Raw genomic sequence first — 22,555 nt, 5'->3', positions numbered from 1 at the left:
TCACAAAAGAAAATTAGATAGTTGTTAATTGTAAATATATCATTTATTACATTTTATTTATTTATAGTCGTGTATTTGCTATACGTCTTCCAAGAGTTATTTGATATATATATTAAGTGTTAGACCTGAGTCACATGCTTATACCATTACCATTGATTTATGCCCAGTTCTTATGAGTATGATGATGTTTCTTATTCATCTAATGACAATAAAACCATGGAAGATGAAATATGGCCCTATGAGCCAATTATACCTTGATAATTAAGTTGCTGCCTCCTAGAAAATGGTATTTGTTGGTCGATATTGAATGTTCATAATCAAACTTAAACATGATGGTCTTTGCGTCACTTGAAAAACCATCTGGTTTGTAAGAGTTATTCATAGTTTTTATGGTATTGATTAAGATGAGAATTTCCCTAGTTTGACAAAACGACGTTAACGTATATCCGCGTTTCTACCACCACCATTAACATGTGGTTGCTCCACTAGCTTGATGCCAAGAGCTCCTTTATTAATGGTGTTCTTGAAGAGGAGTTACACATGGAGCAACCACCATGTTATATTGTTGACATTAATTCCTTAAAAGTATTTAGATTACATCTTTCTTTATTCAACCTTAAACAATGTACTATGTCATGATTCAATCGGTTTTCTAGTGTTACGGGAGAATTTGGCATGACTCGTATTCTTCAACGTTAAGGCCAACAAAATATTGTAGTTGTTTATGTAATCACATCACAATTATAACATATGACAAGATTAAAGTTAATAAACTCACACGGCTCCTACCGTCTTAGACTCTTAGTTCTAGTGATCAGTGAATAATCTCTTCTATACTGCCATTATTTCAAGATTATGATTTATGTATAACAAATCTTTGTAGTGACTGAAAAGTTATTATTTTATATTTTACAGTATGGCTATTCACAAACCGAACCGAACGCGGACATGCTCATACTTGGTTTGGTTTGAAAGCGAACCGAACCGAGCAGATTGAATTTAAAGAAACGAGCGATATCTTTATGCTTGAACTTGGTTGGTTTGAAACCGAGCGGCTTGGTTCGGCTTGGTTTTGCTTGATTTCGTACAAAGTTTCCAATTTTAAATTTATAAAACTTCAAAATATCATTAATTCAAGATTTTCAACTCTAAATTGTCTAAAGTTCAACCTTTAAAATGTATAAAACTCAAAGTTAACAACAAAACATATATAAAACGAGCGGTTATGGTTTAAATTTGAACTTTGAATTCAACATAATAAAATAGTATACTTTTATGTATATTCATAAAGTTTATATATAAAACTAATAAACAAAAAATAATTCGAGCAAAACGAACCGAACCGAACCAAACCAAACCGAGCGAGGCTTTGCTCGTGCTTGGATTGTTTTTAAAACCGAACCGAGCCGAATGGCTCACTTTCAAATCGAGCCGAAACCGAACGGACATTTTTCAAACAATTTTCGAGCGAACGACGAACGAGCGGCAAGCGACGAGCATTTTGAACAGTCCTATTTTACAGTTTAAATAAATATATAAAAAATATTATAAATGATTTTAATAATTATAATTAATTGAAAAACAAACTTGGAAAGGCTCCGAATAACACGACCCGAAGACATCACTGCAAGAAGTCGGTTACCTTCACATAATCTAATGTTGACAAATCATCATACAAAACCCTAAATTATTATTATTATTATTATTATTATTATTATTATTATTACCTCAAAACCCTAACAATGGCCAGCGGTTGGAAGAAATCAATCGGCAATGTCCGGTCCGCCGTCGGAAATGCAATGGGCGGTCTTCGCGGCGGCAGCAATCTTGCATCTTGGGTGGTTGCCGGAACCCTAGCCTACTTCCTCTGGATCAAACCCTCACAAGAGCTCAAAAGAGAACAACAAGTATACATTTTTAACCTGTATTTATGATGGGTTGTTGTTGAATTGATTAATTGGTGATCATTTTGTTGTTGATTTTGGTTTAATTTCAGGAGAGAGCTGCGCTTGCGGCTGCGTCTGATCGGTATCGGTACGTCGAGAAAACGAAGCCTATTCCAGATCCTCAGGTTTGATTCTGTTATAATTATATTATAATGATAATAGGATTGAATTTTAATATATTATCCTTGATGAATATCAAAATTGATTGGTTTAGGTTGGGGTGTTCAATGAATTGAATTTATAATACTCGAATTATTCGAATTTTGAATTTTTGAGGCTGGATTCTAATTCGATTACTGAACTCGAATTTGATTTGAAAATTTGAAGCTGGTTCAAATTAGATTACTGAACTCGAATCGAAATTGAGTTTTCTCGAGTCCGATTTAGACCCTGAACACCCGTGGTCCGATTTAGTTACTTCATTTGATAAATTCTTACTTGATTTTAACTTCTAAAGCAGTTTGTCAACCTTAAAATAAAGTAACAAATTATTAAACGAAGTAAAAAACAAAATGAAACTTGAATCCGGTTACTAGATTAGGAAATTTAGAATTTTACACATTTAGACATTTTGTGATTTTGGGTAATTGTTTCTTGGATCGATCGTTATATCGAATATTAAATGTCAGTACTTATTAGAAGCTCTTTTTTAGTTTTCTGTGTGTGTCTATCAGTGTTGGAAAAGTCGATATTAATCGGACATATACTGACTAGTTTTTTTGGTAATCGCCGGATTAATCGCTAATCGATCTAATGGACCTAAACCGACCCAGTCGGACCTAATCGGCCCTAATTCCGATGCTAATTCCCACCCTAATTCTAGTCAGTTTCAGCCAACTTCGGCTATTTTTGGCGATTTCGGTCCTGAGTGGGTCCAGGAGGGGTTAAAATCTGTCTACTTCAAAACTTTACATATAAAAATGTGTTTGTATACGTAAACTGAAATTTTTGTATTCAAAAACCTATTTTGATTCATATCGAATTTCGAGTTTTTCGAGCCTGATTTAAATACTGAACACCCCTACATTTAGGTATTAAAAACCTCTTTTATTCGGAAATGAGTATGAAATTGATGATCCAATTGCTGCTGTTGTTGATTTAGATAGATAGAATTAACTGAATTTACTGTTGATTATGTAGGAAACTGGGCTTATATATGAAAACAAAAACAAAAGTAATAATCCTGAAAAGTGATGGGAATGACTAATGAGCATTGATGGAAGAGGTTTGATGTGTGGTATACACTATACAGTGATAGTGAAACTTTTGGTGTTATATTTCAAGAAGTTTAGTAAGGGAAAGTTGATAATTATTCAGTTTTGCAGATAACTTCTGCATTGTAATAATGTCCCTGTATGAGGACCAAGTTTATATATCTCAAATGATTTTTGTTCAATCTAATATAAGTAAAATTGTTATATCATTTTGGTGTTTTGACCATTTGTGCACCTGAACTATTGATAAGTAATGAAGCATTCCTGCTTTTGGAAGATGAAATGGATGCATAATGCGTTTGCAGTAGTATAACGCGTACAGGTGCTATTTCTATGTAAGATAAGATTGAATCGTCATGTGGGTGTCGTATTGTCTTTTCTATATAGTTAACGCCGAGACGAGAGAAGTTAACAAACTGATCAAACCCATCGAACTGCCATACTATGTTAGTTCTTGTTGTAGCAGAGGGATTTTGTGGCTTTACCCTCAACATTATTCTAGTTTGCACTTAAGGCTGGTCAGTGTTCAAACTAGTCAAATAACTAACTTCAGGGTACTTATGCTGCTACCATACCGCTACCCGGCCCGTTTTCTTATATTATATTTTCATCAACCAACATTTTATCATCTGATTTGTTTTTTAAAATTATTTAGGTTTTGGCTTCTGGTGGTTCTTAGGTTTTTATAGTCTTTTATCACCTCGAAACATCGCAGGTTTGGTAAAACAAGGCTATTATTATATATAAATCACTTGCAAGTGTTGTGACTTGTGACTGTGAGAACCTATGTAACCAGAGTTTCACATAAGATAGCTGACGGCTGACGCGGTCTGGTCAAGTATTATCCTTGAACTGTCAGCTCACATAATAACAACTTCAAAAAACAGCAATAACTAAATACTTGAAACACATAACATACTAAGTTAACCAACAACACTCTACTAAAAACTTGCTCGCAGATTTCACGAATGACAACATAAAAACTGTATTTTATCGAAGTGTTCAAAACCTGAACTAATTTACTGTAAAACAAACACGACAACAAACCATCTTTAAAGATAAATTAACACTAAATATTTTCCTGTTACCACTTTTATAATCCTAATTACTGATGAACTAAAAAACTTAAAAGCTTGACTGCTCAAAAGGCACACGAACCAACAGCCGTCCATGTAAGCTCACAATTGCTGATGTGCGGAGCGGGTCAATTCTTGATGGTAAGCTAATCACCTGTAATATTATTAAATAGCCAAACATAAACAAGATGAAAAAATTTTGATCCGTTAACATATTTCAAGTTATTATTCGAATAATACTATAATATTAGTTAAAAAAATCATAAATGGACCATTTAATCCCCAACAAACCTTTTTGAAAGGTGTAATACCCCATGGATTGTCAAGTTGCTCTGGTTGACCTGTGATCACAAGGCGCCCAGCGGGATCTGACTGGACACGTACCTAATCCATCAGAAAAGCAATATAGAAAGTCAATTACTGGTCAACAATTAGGTCAATTCTTCGTAAAAGTAACAAGTTAGTTTCTAACCTCTTCTCGCAACAGGCCTGGAACTAGTGCATACACCTCAAAGCAATCTTTCTGTTCATACAAATAGTCAACTTTGACATCTAGTAACTGAAAAAGTCAAATGCGTGTTATGAATGTTACAGGTTAGATAATACTTACTGTTACTAGCACGTTTATTTTAACCCAATCGGCAGGAGGACCGACATCAGCAACAGTTGAGACAGCTCTATTATGATTATAAAGGTAGGCAAATGTTAATACACGTTTAAATAAACAAAACGAAAATGTGATGGATATATAAAATTGGGAGACAAAATATATTTGACACTTAACTGCCTAGATGTTTCGGTCCGTGCAGCTTTCACAGAATGCTCAACTTCACTTGGTCTCTTTTGTTTTAGTGACACTATATTTGATATCATTACTCGATTAGAACATATTTTGTTGATGTATAATTTTATTTTTAATATCATTATAATTATAACTTGACAGGTGAACACTACCTATGCTTTTAAGACTTCTTTCGCGCTTCTGTGAACTGTTGGAATTCTTTTCCTGAAAAAGTTAAATACAAGAAGTCAATTCATCATTGCAGCATTCTTTTTGCGATTACTCTTGAATATTATCACTGCAGAGTTGTAAATGGCAGAAAAATGCCCCTAAATCTACTCAATGATTGGCTCACTAACCTCACCAAAACCTGAAAGACGTTGAGCATGCCAACCCTGCATGGCTCGAGCTGCAGCGTCCCTCCGTGCCCTACCTGGTCCGGATCCTGAACCCGGGGTCTGATGGCTGTTTGCCTGCACAAGCCATTTATAAAATCAAATACCTTTGGCCTGTGGTATATGTATAATAAATAGATATATTGACTCAAACACAATAATCATATATAAAAACTGAAAATTCTATCAACAAACCTCATTTTCAAGAATAGGGGCCTCTGGGAAGAGAGTTGCAAGAGGGAATTCAAGCTCACCAATCTGGACCTTATGTCTTTCGTACTCGAGAAGTGCCTACAAATAAACAAAAAGTTAAATAGCAACTGGTGATCAAGAAATTAATAATATAGAGCTTGTGATGCCTTCAAAATATATTACCAAGATGAAAAGTTGCTGGATTTTGGAACTTTAGTAAAAAAAATTAACATAATCATTACCTTCTCATAAAACTGGCGGAATGTATACGAGACAGTTGTGCAAGTCCTTCAGAATATAAACCATAAAGTATTATTAGCATGATAATCGTATAATCTATCAGTTCTATAATTACATATACAAGAGAGAAAACAAAAGTGACCAAGATAATCTGTTTCTGCTTTAAGTAACAGAAGATGGCATTGAATAATAAACTATGTTCTTAGTTCTTACTTAGGTGGATTGAAAGCTTCGCCTATATATCGCCACAATTTGGATCCAGTTACCTGAAGAGAGAGAGAATTCTGAATAAATCAATAGAAAATATGTACATTGCATAGTACTTCACCAGATTCTCAAAAATTACATTATCATTTTCAATTTTCCCAAAAAACTGATAGGTCATATTGTTAATATATTTAGAACAGATATAGATCAAACTTCAATTAAATACATTAAGAATAACATTATTCATTAAAAATACAATAACATAAAAAATTTACATGCTTTTGTTTTTCAAAAAATTTTGTTTGCTATTAACATGAGAATTATGTATGCCAAATGATGCAGAAAGAAAAGATAAGGTATACCCGGTCATATCCACCCAATTTGATAACCGACCTCCACAACCTATAACAAAAATACAACAATAAAAAAATGAGTCTTCACCCAAAAGCAGAATAATATGAATGTGAATCAATTAGCTTACTTCAGGCAATTTAATGGTTGTCCATAAAACTTTGGAGGCTTAAATTCCAAGTTTTTCTCCTTATACAAAGCTTCCAACTCTTTCATGAATATTTCTTGATCCTCTTCAGTCCCAGATTCATAAGCCTCGTCCATCTAATCATAGCACACCAAACACCATCTTGTTAAAATAGCTAAAGATTCACTAATTATGCAGAATATTTCAAAGTAAAATTATATATATGGGTGAACCATCGGGTGAATATATATATATATGGGTGAACCATCGGGTGGGCAAAAGTGGGTGAACCAAACACCACGCCCTACTTTAAAATAGCTAAAGATTCACTAATCATAGCACACCAAACACCACGCCCTGCTTGCGGTGCACGCATATAATATATATATGGGTGAACCATCGGGTGGGCAAAAGTGAAATTGCACTAATTTTGACGTTATTTTACTAATCTCGTGAAAATAACGTTAAAAAGTGACGGAAGGTTAATCAGGCATCATGTGGTGGCGTTGATAGCCAAAAGACAAGGGTACATGCACCAATCGACCGGTGTGCCGATGGTAGAGTGTTATGTGCCTTATATCCAAGGCTTGATGTAAAACTACTATCGAGCCGGGGGTCTCACCGGAAGCAGTCTCTCTATTCCTACGGGATAGAGGTAAGGTTGTCTACATCTTACCCTCCTCAGACCCTACCATAGCTTTGCTATTGGTGGGATATACTGAGTACGATGATGATGATGATGATGATGATGATGATGATTTCAAAGTAAAATTACCTTTGTGTCCTGTAGCTCGTTCTTCAATGTCTCTGTATTATGATCCTCAGCTTTAACAGGTGTATATTCCGCAAGCTCTTGATGTTTTTCACCTGCTTCATTGTTATTATCTGGCATCTTCATAGTACCGTCATGATCATCATCCATATATACACCATCAATCTTATCATCACCCATCATTGAAGCATCATTCTCACCATCATGAACCTCACCCACACGCGATTCCTGCTCTATTTTGTTAACCTGCATCTCCTCTTCAGCTTTATTAGGTGAATGTTCCACAAGCTGTTGATGTTTTTCATGTCCTTCATTGTTATTCTCTGGCATCTTCATAGAATCATCATGACTATCATTCATACTATCATCAATCTTATCATCGCCCATTGCTGAAGCATCATTCTCACCATCATGAACCTCATCAACACGCGATTCCTGCTCGATTTTGTTAACTTGCATATCCTCTTCAGCTTTATTAGGTGAATGTTCCACAAGCTCTTGATGTTTTTCATCCTCTTCATTGTTAATCTTTGGTGTCTTCATAGAATCATCATGATCATCATTCATACTATCATCAATCTTATCATTACCCATTGTTGAAGCATCTTTCTCACCATCACAAACCTCATCCACCGGTGATTCCTGCTCGATTTTGTTAGCTTGCATCTCCTCTTCATCTTTCTTACTTGCACCTTCTTGCTCAATCCCAATTTCATCTAATAGTGTGTCAACTAAACCAAGAGACGCTTGTTGTTTGTCTTCTACATGTTCTACACCAATCACTTCATCTTCTAAATCCTTTCCAGCATCCTCCATCTCAAACTCTCTTTGAGCCATTTAAATTCTACAAAACAGTATTTTATTTGTAAAAATCAGTTCTAGCCACTTCTAGGCGCTGATTAGTCGCTAATCGCTGGATTGCCAATGCGATTTCAACTAATCAGCCCCTAAAATCAGTAATCAGTCAAATCCAGTCAAAATTTATCAAAATCTTTGAAGTATTTGAAAAGATACGCATATTATCCCAATCCGATTAAGAACTTTGAAAAATTATAAATAAATTTTGAAATTTTTTGTGTAACATTCAAATGAGAACCAAAAAAACGTTAAGAACTGCAAAAACCATATAATGCACTTGTACCTTTTGCTTCAAATGTTATGCAGAAGGCAATTACATAACCACTTACCCACTATCATAGCTGTCAATAGCTAATAGCGGTAAATAGCAACGGGTCACCAATATGCTACGTAGCGAATAGCAGTAAATAGCAACCGCTATTTCATATTTAGCGATACAGAAGTAGAAAACTTTTAAGCAAATAATTATGGTTCATATTCACAAAATAAGCTTTTACGGTGGAACTTATGGAAGGTGCGGCTGTTTGGTCGATAAACAAGCCTAAAAAATAAGTTTCTACATTTTTTTATATTAAATAATAAAAATAAAAATAAAAAAAACCCTAAACACCGCTATAATCACGCTAAACGATAAATTTTTAGTATATAGCGGCCTATAGCCGCATCGCTACGTAGCGCGCTATAGCGCCCACTATCACCGTTATTGACAACTATGCCCACTACCCACATTTTTTTAGTTCTGAAAAGAATGCTATACATACACACACACATATATAATTTTGAAAAACTACATATAAAATTCCAATCCAATTAATCCCTATTAAATCCAATTAATCGCTAATCGGTACCCTACCGCCTAGCGAGTTTCACAACAATGAGTACATTTCGACAAAATTTGAACCAATTAAAGTATAAAACCCTAATTCACACACAAACCCTAGTTTTAACCGTCAAAAAGTACAAATTATCGCAAACTCAGCAGGTCAACCAATGATTCATGACAATAATAGGAGCACGATGAATCAATTGAATTGAGATTATAAATTCGTAACAAATTATTGAGGTTCGTAGGCTTACATTGCGTGTGGAACGAAGGCGTAATGAAGCTAATAAATTAATGGTAGGGTTTCTGTAAATGTGTTTTTACGAGGACAGGTGGCGATTGGTGATTGGATGAGAGGTACGCCGGAGGAGCACGGTGATGGTGGTGGTGGTGGTGGTGGTGGTGGTGATTAGTGGCGGTGGTGTCTGCTGTCATCCATCTGGTCAAATACAGAGAAAATAGAAATAGAAAGAGAGAATGAGTCTTGCCTCCGGATATTACCACGTGGATAATAGAGTTTGTGAAACAGTATCAAATACATTTATTCTTAACATGAAAACGATGAGAACCAATTTGTTGTTATGATTAGGTTTATTTTTACAGATGTTTGCTGCTATTTTTTGTTTGTATTTGCTAATTTTCGATTATGAGACGTTATAAGTATTTGCTTATTTATATTTTGTTGTTATTATTAGATGTTTTCTTTTGCTGTTATAAGTATTTGCTGGTATATGCTGATATTATTTTGTTCTTGATTCTTTTGTTGTAATTTTAAGGTTCTTTTCTTTGTTATTATAAGTCATTGTTTATGTAGCTTGGTATTTTAGTTGGTATTGTTTTTTACGTTCGCATTTTTAAATAAATTGTCATTGTTTCCTACGTACTCATGTTAAGATCAAAATGTACATGAACCCCCTCCCCCCCCGCCCCCACACAGATGTTTTATTACCTGTTAAAAATGTTGTAAAAATTGTCAGTCGTTAGTCAAGTGATGTGGTGAGAATTAACGATAAATTAGGATTAGTTAAGATTAATCGGATCGAACTTTAATGTATATAGATAAAAAAATTATATGTAATAATTTTCAATTTTATATATACACATAGATTTTGGCCGGAACCTCGCTTGAAAACACTGACTAAGTCCGATTAATCATGATTTTGGTCGGATTTGACCATTGGCTGATTAATTGTCCGACTAGCCCAAAATTAATTAGTGGGGTAAGGACTAGCGATTAATTAGGGATTAATCGGAATTTTTACAATACTTCCTGTGAATGACTATGATTTGAGATCTGTAGTGAAAAATGGATTTGATAATTTTAGGGAAAAAAATTATTGACGAATGTGCGGGCATCTGAGAAAATTTTCACATGATAAGTTTATTCACGCAGGAAGAAACACATTACTTTTGAAAACTTTTGTGTTCAACATGGAGCAAATTGCTCTAGCCCAGACTCAAACCTATTATTAATCATGATTTTCATTCACGCAATCATTAGTCATATAACGTGGTGGCCCAATCCATTCACGCAGTCATTAGTCATTGGGCTCCCATTGAACCAATAAGTTTAAACCTGATTTTCACTTGTTTAATTTTAGACAAAGTTACAGGAAATGAAAGCGTTTTAAAGTAGTTATGTACATTTTGAAACGTGACTGCTAATCTATAGAAGAAAAATAAAATCAAACCCAATTCTTGGGCCGTGCAAATCTTGTCGTGGCACGAGGCCCAAAAATGCAAAGGGGCCCAATTGTTTAACGTAATTGTGACACCATGACCATTCTTACACGTTTTGGCCCTCACGATAGGTAGAATATGAAGATAAAAATTCAGAAACTTTTAATTGATGTATTTTCTGGCAACCGACGAGAAAAAACGGTGTTGCAATGTTCAAAAATGTGTGAGGAAATGTGAATAAAGATGATGAATGAGGAGTTGTTATTTATTTGTTTTTTTGTTTTAAATTGTTTATTACTTAAATAAAGTTGCATGTACATCAATTATATAACTATTAATTTGAAAGTTAGGGTTTACTCACATTTGAGTACTATTGTAGTGCTATTATTATTCTTGCATAAGTTACAAGTCTTATTATGCATAAAATATTAACACGTATTATAGTACGTGTCATCTCATCTTTCCTCTTATATTTCTCTCACCTTTCTTTTGCTATGTTCAAGTTTCTCTCCCTAACTCGTCTATGTCTTCACTCCTTTTCCGGCGAGTCTACATCTGCTGTGCAGCTGTGGACATATGTAACGAGAGAAAGTGTCGGGTTTATTCCCTGGAGAGATTAGCAGGCCTGCGATGGGAGTTAAACTCTTGGGGGGATCGGTTAGTCGGGATGCAGGGTTTATTCGGTCTTTGGCAACTAAAAGAGCTTTGAGAGCGGTTGAACTTATGAAACGCCTGCCGGACCTGAGGGACCCCCAAAGTGAGCTCCTTTTGTTACGCTCGTGCATGGGGGTTTCTAAGTTAGTGTTTGGGCTCCGGACCTGTCAACCTGAACATGTCAAAGAGGCTGTGTCCATCTTTGATGCGGGCCTGCGGGGGGCAATTGAAGATATTGTTGTGTGTGGAGGACCGCATTTTGGGGACCTCCAGTGGAGGTTGGCTTCCTTCCCTATGCGTTGCGGAGGCTTAGGAATTTTCTCGGCTGAGGATGTCTCCGCATATGCATTTGTGGCTTCCAGGTCTCAGTCGTGGAAATTGCAGGACCACGTCCTGCGAAACGCTGGTGTTACGGGGATAGATCCTGACTACTCTTTTGCACTTGGTAATATTGGAACAACTCTCCCGAACCTTGATATAGGCGGTTTTACTGATAAGGAGACCGCCCCCAAGAAACCTGAACAAACCTTGGCGAGTGCTCTTTATGGTAAACACGTACATTATTTGGAGGAGCGATTCAATATGACCCCGAGACAAAAGGCAGTTTTATCTTGTCTCAATGGGGCTCATGCCCAAGATTTTTTGACTGTTGTGCCCATTGAAGGTCTTGGGCAACAGATGTCGGCAGTTGAATACAGAGTCATCCTTAAATACCGGCTTATGATTCCCCTTTTCCCTCCAGATGAATTATGCCCCATTTGTAAAAAGGCTTGTTTGGATAGATTCGGTGAGCATACCCTCCACTGTAAGGAATTGCCGGGATTCAAGTATCGTCATGACTGGGTTAGAGATGTGTTATGGGATGTGCTTAGACGTGCCGGGATCTCAGCCAAGAAAGAGGCACCTGTTAACTTTTTGACTGATCCGCGTGAGGGAAGATCTACCCTGCGTCCTGCGGATGTTCTTGTGTTTGGCTGGGCAGGGGGTAAGCATGCGTGTGTTGACCTCACTGGGGTGTCCCCGTTGGTGGGGCTGAGAGACAGTGGCTTCGTACCGGGACAGACGGTTTTGAGAGCGGAGTCTAGGAAGGTTGCAAAGCATGAGACATCGTGTTTGGAGAATCAGCACGTGTTCATTCCATTTGCCTTCGACACTTTTGGATCCCTAGCTCCCGAGGCGGTTCGCTTCTTGGAGCGGGTGCAGAAGATGATCCACAGTGACTCGCAGAGCCCGAGGAACCAAGGATTTATATTTAGTAGAATAGGCTTTGCGATTCAAAAGGGGATAGCGGCGCAGCTTGTTGCTCACTTACCCATTATCCAGATGTAGTCCGGTTTGTGTTATATATAAAAGGATCAATATTATGTGAGAAACAAAGACAGAGAGGTAGAGACGTTGATTTAAGATAGAGAGAAACAGATTGCCATTGGCCTGCCGTTGCCGGCGGTTCCGGCCGACCTTGGCGGCGGCGGCGGCTTTGAATCTGTGTAAGAATGTGACCGTTGGTCTGCCATTGTTGGCGTATCCGGCTGGTTATGGCGGCGGCTGCTTTGAATCTGTTTAATAACGTGACTTTTGTTCCACCGTTACCGCGGCTCCGGCCGTCTTGGAAGCGGCGGCGGCTTTGAGACCGTTGATTCCTTCTATGGCGGATGAGCCTTTGAATCGTCCAATCCGACTATTGCATGTTGAGCGGCCTTTTTTGTGTTTGTGATTTTGACATTCAAATTTGGTTTAATTTGATGATTCAAAGCCGATCAATTATGGTTGTTTGATGTTTGATGAGAGTTTTATGCTAATAAATGTTTATTGATAGCAAAGTTTGTAGACTTTGAAATTAGTTAAATATTGGGTTCTAGAGAGATGCTTAAACCATTTTCTATGACCCGATCTGACTGGGATGAGAATCTGGTTGGGTGTTGTCCAGCCGTTGCCAGTGGCTTTGGTCGTCTATAGTGGTGGCTGCCATGTCTGTATGTTGATGATTGTAAGTTTTTTAAGTTATGGTATGTTGGCTATGATGATATTTTTGAACATATCTGAGCCTCCTTAGCCATAATAACTCGGTGATGATGAACCTAGGTTCTTCGGAGAGGTAATAGATTTTGCAAAAATAATATGTTTTCTGTTGATTTTATATAATTTATTGATCATTGAGCGTACTGTGTTGATTGTGAAAACAAATAAATATATTTGCTACTGTTACAAACCCCGAGCATAGTTAACAACGAGATCCAAACGCGTCATCGCCGCAGCACACGAGGGGCAAACCCCTAGTTATGCTAAATTTCAATAGATATTCATAAAACTTTTACCTTTTATTTTAATAACGTATTTGATTTTAAGCTAAAATATTTACATTTTATTTATTTTATTTACATTTTGTTTGTTTTATTTGACATTGTTTATATCTTATTTGATTTGCTTTAGTGTTTATCATTGTTCAATATCTTTCACCTATTTTTTAAAATATATTTTAGAATAAAGTTAAGCCTTTGAAATATGAAACTTAATGTTTGAAACCTTGAATTTTTTTTTCTAGAAATCATATCTCTCATTCCCAAATTCAAATACCTCTTCGGTGCTCAAAAACGTAAAAAGAAAAAGCTAGAGGAAGAAAAGACAAAGGGCCACTATATATAAGTTTTTCTCATAACTACCTTAAATAAATAAGTTTGATTATAGGTGACTAAAATTTTTTTATCATTCAAGGGGACGGACCTGAATAAAATGTTCGTGCGTAATAAAAGATTGAAGACAAAGAAAAAGGAAAAGAAAACCGACACCCAGAAGAATTAAACTTGTGTAGGTGAGATGCATGGGGCGCGACTTTGGGCCAGGCAACCCTTTTGTGTTTTACCTCCTCCATTTAATGCTGTATACTCAACAAACCGTGTTAAAAGAAAAAGGAAAAGGGCGTTAATACCGGAAAGATAATGTGAATGAACTTATCACGAGTTATAATTGTTTACGTTTGAAAGTAGTATAATATAATATAGAATAATATACTAAGGTATAAAACAAAATCACATATCACCAAATTCTTCACATTGTTTTACCATATTACTCACTTTTTTACATGATGTTATTAAGCTACTAGTGTGTTTGGTAACTTTTAGTAGCGTATATTGTACAACAGCAGCCTCAACAACACTAGGCCGGACAGAAGGAACATAGATCATCAAGTCCAGGTTAATAATAGTACTCGTGCAAATTCGTTTCAAACTCGACCCAGGTTGCTAAAATAAAATAAATTAAATTAAATTAATTTAAAAATGCAGAATACAACCTAAGTAACAAACACAAATCACTTTCAAATTAGTATTTTTCAAGAATTCTCAACACAATAGAGCCAGCAAATTAGAAGTTACATTCAAAGATTAGAACAAACAAAAGCACGATTTTGCTCGAGACAAGCAATTATTATAAGATACTTCATAGATGACTCTTGTCAAGATCATCAAAGTATGGATGCTCCATTGCTTTCTTAGCTGAAATCCTTTTTAATGGTTCATACTCAAACATTTTCTGCATAAAAACGTAATAACCATAAGAGTTCAAATAATTTTAAAAAATTATTATCACTTACCGAAAGAAGATCAAGACCATTTGCATCAAGATTTGGTACCGAAGTTGAAACGGGCTTCGGTTTCCATTGTGGATACTCATGCCAGTCCTTGAGCTTGCTCACACCGGGCCAGATTTCCTCATTGGGAGTACCCAATAACCTGAATGCACAAAAAATAATAGTCTAAAACTTATGTATGTTTACATAAAATTAATCAATGAGATATGATTTCCCATTATTATTAACCAACCTGAAAATGTGCAGCAATTGTTGCAGTTCAGAATCTCCAGCAAAAATGGCGGTTTTCATGACTAGTTCAGCTACAAATTCAAAGAACAAACCACTGGATAAGGTACAGGTACAACTAATACTTAGGCATGTAATTGAACCGAACGTTCATTGAGCCATTCGTGAACCATTCCACGAGAAGTTCGTTTATGTGTGTATAATTTTAATGCACGAATGAGCATGAAAGCATGTCTCGTTTGTTCATTTATGTTTAAGTTCGTTCATTTACACTCTCGTTAACATATATGTTCAATTTTTAAGGCCCGATGCTTTTTTAGTCTAGTTTCAATAACTTTCTAGGGCCAATACATTGTTGTTCAGATTTACTCTTTTTAATTCATTTTAGCTCGGCTATGTTTGTTTGTGAACCATTCACGTTTATATTGTTAATACACGAACATGAACGCATTCATTTTCTTAAACGAATGAACACGAAACAAGAATCCCCTGTTCGTTTCCGGTCGTTATGTCGGTTAAAGTGAAACGAATGAACACAAACATGCTCCGTTCATGTTAGTTCGCTCGTCTACAGGCCTGCTGATATTATCAACAATCTCTATCTAGTCAAACCAAGAGGATGAAGACACACGTACCGAATATGCAACCGACAGACCACATATCAACCGAGGTTGAATAATGGGTGGACCCCAAAAGGACCTCGGGAGCCCGGTACCAAAGGGTCAAAATCTGCAGTGTTTGAATTTACAATAAACTGTCAACTAACAAGATATGAAAGCTATATGGTTTATAACACTTTATACAATTATAACTTTATACACTTATACCTCATGAGTATACTTCGGGACTGGTACTTTATAAGCTCGAGATAGTCCAAGATCGGCTATTTTAAGCGCCAATGTCTTTCGGTCCATTAAAAGATTATGCGGTTTAAGATCCCTGTGCAGTATACCATGAGAATGACAGAAAGCAACACCTTGACAAAGCTGGTACATCAAGCTCTGCATCAAACACCAGAAACAGTTATTACTAAACTATATAACAGGTGTATGCTAATCGCAGAAAGAAGAGAAAAGCTGTTAATAATTTGTACCTTGACGACTTTGGGTGGAATGTTTTCACCAGTTTGACGATACGATCGGATAAATTTCTTCAAATCGGTTTCCATATACTCAAACACCAGGTACAACATAGTATTTCCATTCTTGTTGATTCCTTGTTTCACATCCATCAGCCTGTTTGATGTTGTTATTAATTATTATCAGTCAAAAGTCAAATACAAAATTAGTAATCATCATTTCAATTAAACCCTACAAAACAGGCCTCATCAATTTAATCAAAAAGATAAAATCACTAGTTTAAAATATATAAAATCTGTCTTCACAACCATCAATAATTTTAATGTCATTATTATCATTCAAATCCACAATTAATCATTATCATTTCAATGAAACATGATTAACACATTTAAACCCTAAATCTGTCTTCACATCCATCAGCATGTTTAATATCATTATCAGTAAAATCCCCAATTAATCAATCATTATTAACACAGTTAAACCCTAAATCACTAGTTTAAATTAATAGTATAAACCCTAAATCTGTCATATTCAGTTTACAAATTGATTTTACAAAATTACAAAGAAACAATCAGTATCTATTAATAATGATTCATGAAATATGAGTATAAAAAACAAGAGACCGAATACATACTGAACGACATGAGGATCACGGGAGAGCATTCATTGTGAAGGTCATTGTTCGTCCGTTCCGGTTAAGCTCCATAACATTCAATTTGATATCCCATTCTTTTTATTCCAAATTCAAGGAGCTGATATTGTTTTGGGTGTCACATGGCTTGGGAGTTTAGGACAAATCACTGCTGATTTCTCTATCCCTGAGCTCTCATTTACCTTCGCTGGTACCACCACCACCCTACGCGGTGAGCCGTTGTCTCACCCCACCACCCCGGGCTCCTTGTCCTCTATGATTCGACATGATTCGGTTGCATCCATGCACGCCCTGTTCATGGATTCTTCCCCATCGGTCACTTAGTCCACACCCACCTATGACCCGAAACTGGCTAACTTGCTTGAGTCGTTCCCCACCCTTTTTGACACACCTCAACACCTTCCCCCGTCTAGTTCCCATGATCACCATATTCCCTTACTTCCTGATACCAAACCGATTAATGTCCGACCCTATCGATACCCACATTTTCAGAAACAAATAATGACCCAGTTAATCTCCGACATGCTCCGTGATGGTGTCATCCGTCCTAGTAACAGTCCCTTTTCGTCTCCAGTCTTACTTGTTAAAAAAAAGACGGTACGTGGCGATTTTGTGTGGATTATCGGGCCCTTAATGCGGCTACAATACGTGACTGTTTTCCGATTCCCACAATTGACGAGTTATTGGACGAGTTACATGGTGCCACAATCTTTTCTAAAATTGATCTCCGTTCCGGCTATCACCAAATCCTAGTCGTTGAACCGGACATCCCGAAGACAGCCTTTCGAACTTCTGACAGACATTATGAATTTCTTGTTATGCCCTTCGGTCTCTCCAACGCACCATCCACCTTTCAATCTGCCATGAATGACTTGTTTCGGCCCGTTTTGCGTCACTTCGTCTTAGTTTTCTTTGACGATATTTTGATCTACAGTGCTAATCCAGATGATCATTATGCTCATTTGCGGTACGTATTCGAAGCACTGACCACCAATCAGTTTTATGCCAAATCATCAAAATGCACCTTTGCAGTTTCGGATATTTCATTTTTAGGCCACAAAATTTCTAGTTTGGGTGTTTCCCCTGAACAAAACAAAATAGATTCTATTCAACAGTGGCCTACACCGCACTCTTTTACTACTTTACGAGTTTTCCTTGGTCTTACGGGATATTACCGTCGCTTCGTTCCCAACTATGCCCATATTGCAGCCGCCTTAACCGACATTTTGAAGCAAAAAGACTTCTCATGGTCAGACGCAGCCCACTCTGCCTTCACCAATTTGAAAACCCACATGTAGAAGCTTGTTACTCTAGCCTTACCCAACTTTTCACAACCTTTTGATGTAACCACGGACGCATCATGCTTAGCAATTGGTGTTGTTCTTTCCCAGAATAACCGCCCAATTGCTTTCTTCTCAAAGAAATTGTGTCCTACCATGCAGGGTCAGTCAACCTACACCAAAGAGTTATACGCCATTACCGAATCGGTCCGCAAGTGGCGTCAATATCTATTGGGTAGAAAATTTCGAATTTTTACCGATCATCATAGCCTTAAACATTTACTCACCCAAACGATCCAAACACCCGAGCAACAAAAGTGGGTTACAAAGCTCATCGGTTATGATTTCGAAATTCACTTTAAACCCGGAAAAGAAAACATTGTGGCTGATGCGTTGAGTCGGGTTGATCTGCCAACCATGTTGGCCTTGTCGCACCCAACAGCCCTTTGGTTAGACGAGATCCGATCCTATTTTGCTAACCACGTCAACGGTAAGCATTTGACTTGTCAAGTCATCGCTGAACCGGAGGCTTTTCCCAACCATTCAATCCGTGACGGCCTCTTGTTCTTGAACGGTCGCATCATGGTCCCTCCCATTCCAACCCTTCGTCAAAACCTATTAGCTGAATTTCATTCCTCCACTCCGGTATCCATGCGACATTCAAACGACTCTCCACTTCCTTTACGTGGCTGGGCATGAAAAAAGATGTGACTCACTTTGTCAAAGAATGCCAGGTCTGTCAAGCCATTAAGGTTCCAACCCACAAGCCTTATGGCCTTTTACAACCCTTACCCACACCAATTGATACTTGGCAAGATATCTCTATGGATTTTATCACCAAATTTCCAATTTCAAAAGGTAAGTCTAACATATGGGTTATCGTTGACCGCCTTTCCAAGTTCGCTCATTTCATTCTGTTACCCGCTCACTACACCGCTATCACTCTTGCTACCATTTTCATGCGTGAAATCTATCGTTTGCACGGTCTTCCTAAAACTATTGTGTCGGACCGAGACCTGACATTCTTAAGTCACTTCTGGAAGGCCCTCTTCACTCAAATGGGCACCAAACTCCTCCATTCAAGCGCATACCACCCCCAAACCGATGGCCAACCCGAGGTCGTGAATAGGTGTTTGGAAACCTACCTTCGTGCCTTTGTCTTTGACAAACCGGCCACCTGGGAACGTTTTTTGTTTTTGGCAGAATTTTCCTATAATACCTCCTACCATACCTCCATTAACATGTCCCCATTCAACGCTCTTTATGGCCGGGATGTCAACACCATTCATGACTACACTCCGGGATCCAACTCAATTTTTCATGTTTCATTACTGAAAGAATGTATCGGACGTGCTAAGCCTACTTCAGATTCTCTTGACAACTTCGAAGCTACCGACATCAGTCTCCTACCGGAAGCAATTCTCGACTCGCGCAAGGATAGTGAAAACAAGACAAAACTTCTAGTTAAATGGGAGAAATTGCCTTTTGAAGAGTCAACCTGGGAAGATGAAGCTCAACTGAAACAACTTTATCCGTTCTTCATCGACATTTAAGACAATGCAAATTCTTCAGGGGAAAAAAGTGATGTTACGGACCACACTGGCACATACCCAAGACAAGTCGGACGAGTACAACAGGCCCAAGAGAAACATAAAGAAGCCTAACAAATTATTGGATTGAGCTGCAAGTTTCACGATCACATGTTTCCTATTTTCTCTCTTTATTTTACTAAGTCTTAGGAGTATTAGTTAGTGGTGCATGTTTCACTTTGAATAAGGAACGTGGGTGTTCATCCTCCTGTTTCATTGCATGTATATATTCAGTTTTTGTTTAATGAAAAAATCCAGAAAATTGTCCCACTTGTTTGTTTCCTTCTCTGCAATTCTTTGGAGTGTAGCCTACTAAGACAAGGCCTATCACTATCTATCTGTTAGGGGTGTGCACAAAACCGAAAAAAACGAATCGAAACCGAAAAATAAAAAAAAACGAACGATATTAGAACCGGCTGTTCGGTTTTGAACCTTAGCAAAAACTGAAATATTGGTTTTGTATTTTGTTAAGTTTCGAACCAAGATAACCAAAAATTGAAACAACCATAATATCTTAATCGTAAGTCCGTAACCATTAAAGCGAAACTACCGATGAATGTTGTTTGGTTTTAACACATGGTTAATAACAAATATATTTGGTTTATAGATATGGTTAGTAACTAATAATACTAGATTTTGATTTTGAATTTTGATTTTAAATTTATCTTTTATTAGATTTTAATGTTTGAAGTTCAAATATTCGATATTCTATTAATCATTAGTTTTAAAAAAAACATATCATGCCCAATTTCATTATCTTGGGTTTTTTGCCCAAAAAGTTTTGGCTCGTTTAGCATAACCGAAAAAAGCACATCCAAAACCGAACAGAACCCAAAAACCAACCACCGAAAACTTAAAAAACTGAAACTGAATAATTTTAAAAACTCATAAAACCGAACCACACCACGCACACCTCTATTCTCTGTATTTTGGTCGCCAGAGTAATCACCGGTGACGGCTAAGGGGGTGGTTTCATTTCATAATTTTGTGTTGATTTAGCACTTGTTAATTGTGTTTTTAAATATTATTTCATTTGCGCGTTTTATTTTGTTTTGAAATTTCGTTGTAATATTGTTAACATGCTCCGATTGTTGTTTACCATCTAATCAATATTTGTTTACGATGTTAGTCAGGAATTAAGTGGTTAATCGTTACTTGTTTATAATGTTACATTTTGTTTTACACACACAAACACATGTCTATTAACAACCTCTTAGGCTATGCGTAGTTGAGGAGCTACAAATTTGACGAATTGCGACACGTGGCGTCCAGTCAATAAAAGATAGGAACTTGTTTTTGGGGTGTAATGGTATTGTAGCATAATATGTATATATATATACATATCCACACACAATCAATATAATAATAATCAGAAAGAAGCAGGGAGGAGAAGAGCGACAAAAGCTTCTCGCCACCCCCCATTTCGCCCCATATTTCACCCCGGGGGGGGGGGGGGGGGGCGGTGTTCTTGCGCCTCTCGCCCTCTCATCGCCTGGAAACTTCGCCCACTACGGTCTACGGGTAGTCTTAGGAGGTCATTATACTATTTGGTGGGTCCAATCAATTTAAAGAAAAAAAATAAGTTTTATTCCTCAACCCAAGTTGTTATGGCAACCTTGGGTTGCAACCTACTATTTGTCACATGTCATTAATTAATTGGTTCATATATTCTTTTTTTTTTCATTTAATAATTAATTTCACATGTAATTTAGTTTTACTATTAATATTTAACTTTTTTAAAAGATAAAAAAGCACAGTCTTGCTTAATTTTTTTTGTGAACGTTCCGATATAAGTTTTATTAAAAACGGAGTTGGATAAAAAAACATATTTTCTTAAGTATGATTACCTTACAATATTATTAGTTTGTAAACTTATTATCTTAAAAATCCATTTTATAATATATTTTGAAAACTATAAACTATATTTATGTAGTTAAAAAGTAGGTTTGAGTTAGGTTGTGAATAAAAATAAAATTTTGGATTAATTTTAATATAAATTTTTATTAGTTTTAATAATCTTATAGAATAAATTAAAATCTAAATAAGATACATCTATTAAAATAATTAGTTTGGGTTGGGTTACGAATAAAAGTGAAAAATTGAACTAGGTTTGGTCTATTGGTTAATATCCAAAATCATTTTTCCGTCATAAATACCCTTTTCTTCATAAACACCCACCTTTTGTTTTACAAACACCTTTTCTCAATCAAACAGATTGTTTGATGATTTTATCTTTTTTTCTCCCTGTTGTTGGTTCTCCTTCAACTTTCCTTTTCACATGAGAGCAATAACACATATTTCACATGATTTAATTATTATTATTATTATTAATGTCAATAAAAATTAATATTAAACACTACAATTCTTGCCACTTGTATATCGTTAAAAGTGTTAATGAATTTCACTGAGCTTCGACAATGCAAAAGACTTCTTGGCTCGGTCATCATCTTAGACAAAGTCGATAAGTAGATTTGATTGTGAGACGATTCTGGTGACTTTACGATTCATGCATTGAAGAAGGGAATCGATAGTAATATACACTCATGAATGGACAAACAAGATGCTATGGAAGGTCTAGTTCTTTTGTTGGAGAGCGATTTTACACGAATTACTCACATTAGAAGGCTTGTCGAAAAGGGTATTAAACATCATCGATCCAGCATATACTTTTTTGTGGCGAACAAAGGAAACTGCGGATAACCTTTTACCAAGTTGCATCTTTTCATTGAGTATGGGTAAATAAGATAAGTAGTTGGTGTGACATATTTTCCATTATAAGTAGTTTGGTGTTGGTCCCATTAGATATCCTAACATCTTCTTCGTTA

General features: G+C 36.5%; 3 protein-coding genes across 3 annotated transcripts; 1 reads left to right on the top strand and 2 right to left on the bottom strand.

Annotated features, from left to right (window-relative positions):
* Positions 1-1,598: 1,598 nt before the first annotated feature.
* LOC143538720 (uncharacterized) lies at positions 1,599-3,354 on the top strand. The gene is made up of 3 exons (XM_077032208.1): positions 1,599-1,907; positions 1,997-2,071; positions 3,087-3,354. Exons 1-3 carry the CDS (start codon positions 1,743-1,745, stop codon positions 3,138-3,140), a joined length of 294 nt encoding a protein of 97 aa, XP_076888323.1. The 5' UTR covers positions 1,599-1,742; the 3' UTR covers positions 3,141-3,354.
* Positions 3,355-4,032: 678 nt separating this feature from the next.
* LOC143538753 (AT-rich interactive domain-containing protein 6-like) lies at positions 4,033-9,360 on the bottom strand. The gene is made up of 14 exons (XM_077032235.1): positions 9,237-9,360; positions 7,305-8,145; positions 6,533-6,666; positions 6,414-6,453; positions 6,058-6,110; positions 5,847-5,892; positions 5,608-5,703; positions 5,377-5,490; positions 5,191-5,242; positions 5,021-5,093; positions 4,847-4,913; positions 4,709-4,759; positions 4,528-4,620; positions 4,033-4,390 (listed from the first exon to the last, which is right to left on the bottom strand). Exons 2-14 carry the CDS (start codon positions 8,136-8,138, stop codon positions 4,286-4,288), a joined length of 1,758 nt encoding a protein of 585 aa, XP_076888350.1. The 5' UTR covers positions 8,139-8,145; positions 9,237-9,360; the 3' UTR covers positions 4,033-4,285.
* Positions 9,361-14,710: 5,350 nt separating this feature from the next.
* LOC143538719 (cyclin-dependent kinase B2-2-like) lies at positions 14,711-16,872 on the bottom strand. The gene is made up of 7 exons (XM_077032207.1): positions 16,844-16,872; positions 16,224-16,365; positions 15,958-16,131; positions 15,766-15,859; positions 15,135-15,204; positions 14,906-15,044; positions 14,711-14,844 (listed from the first exon to the last, which is right to left on the bottom strand). The coding sequence occupies exons 1-7, from the start codon at positions 16,870-16,872 to the stop codon at positions 14,752-14,754; spliced, it is 741 nt and encodes a 246-aa protein (XP_076888322.1). The 3' UTR covers positions 14,711-14,751.
* Positions 16,873-22,555: the final 5,683 nt, after the last annotated feature.

Source organism: Bidens hawaiensis, unplaced genomic scaffold, assembly GCF_021521415.1.
Source record: "Bidens hawaiensis isolate Kalapana, Puna unplaced genomic scaffold, B.hawaiensis_p1.1 tig00011691_1, whole genome shotgun sequence".
NCBI classification, from domain to species: Eukaryota; Viridiplantae; Streptophyta; class Magnoliopsida; order Asterales; family Asteraceae; genus Bidens; species Bidens hawaiensis.
This window is presented reverse-complemented; position numbering and strand designations above follow the sequence as displayed.

Coding starts and splice junctions, on each gene's coding strand:
- LOC143538719 (XM_077032207.1), bottom strand. CDS start 16,872: ATGCTCTCCCGTGATCCTCATGTCGTTCA. Junction 15,860..15,957: donor TCCCGAAGTATACTCATGAG/GTATAAGTGTAT, acceptor CAAACACTGCAG/ATTTTGACCCTTTGGTACCG. Junction 15,045..15,134: donor CAATTGCTGCACATTTTCAG/GTTGGTTAATAA, acceptor TTGTGCATTCAG/GTTATTGGGTACTCCCAATG.
- LOC143538753 (XM_077032235.1), bottom strand. CDS start 8,138: ATGGCTCAAAGAGAGTTTGAGATGGAGGATGCTGGAAAGGATTTAGAA. Junction 5,491..5,607: donor CCCCTATTCTTGAAAATGAG/GTTTGTTGATAG, acceptor TGGCTTGTGCAG/GCAAACAGCCATCAGACCCC. Junction 4,621..4,708: donor CAGGCCTGTTGCGAGAAGAG/GTTAGAAACTAA, acceptor CTGATGGATTAG/GTACGTGTCCAGTCAGATCC.
- LOC143538720 (XM_077032208.1), top strand. CDS start 1,743: ATGGCCAGCGGTTGGAAGAAATCAATCGGCAATGTCCGGTCCGCCGTC. Junction 1,908..1,996: donor AGCTCAAAAGAGAACAACAA/GTATACATTTTT, acceptor GTTTAATTTCAG/GAGAGAGCTGCGCTTGCGGC. Junction 2,072..3,086: donor AGCCTATTCCAGATCCTCAG/GTTTGATTCTGT, acceptor TTGATTATGTAG/GAAACTGGGCTTATATATGA.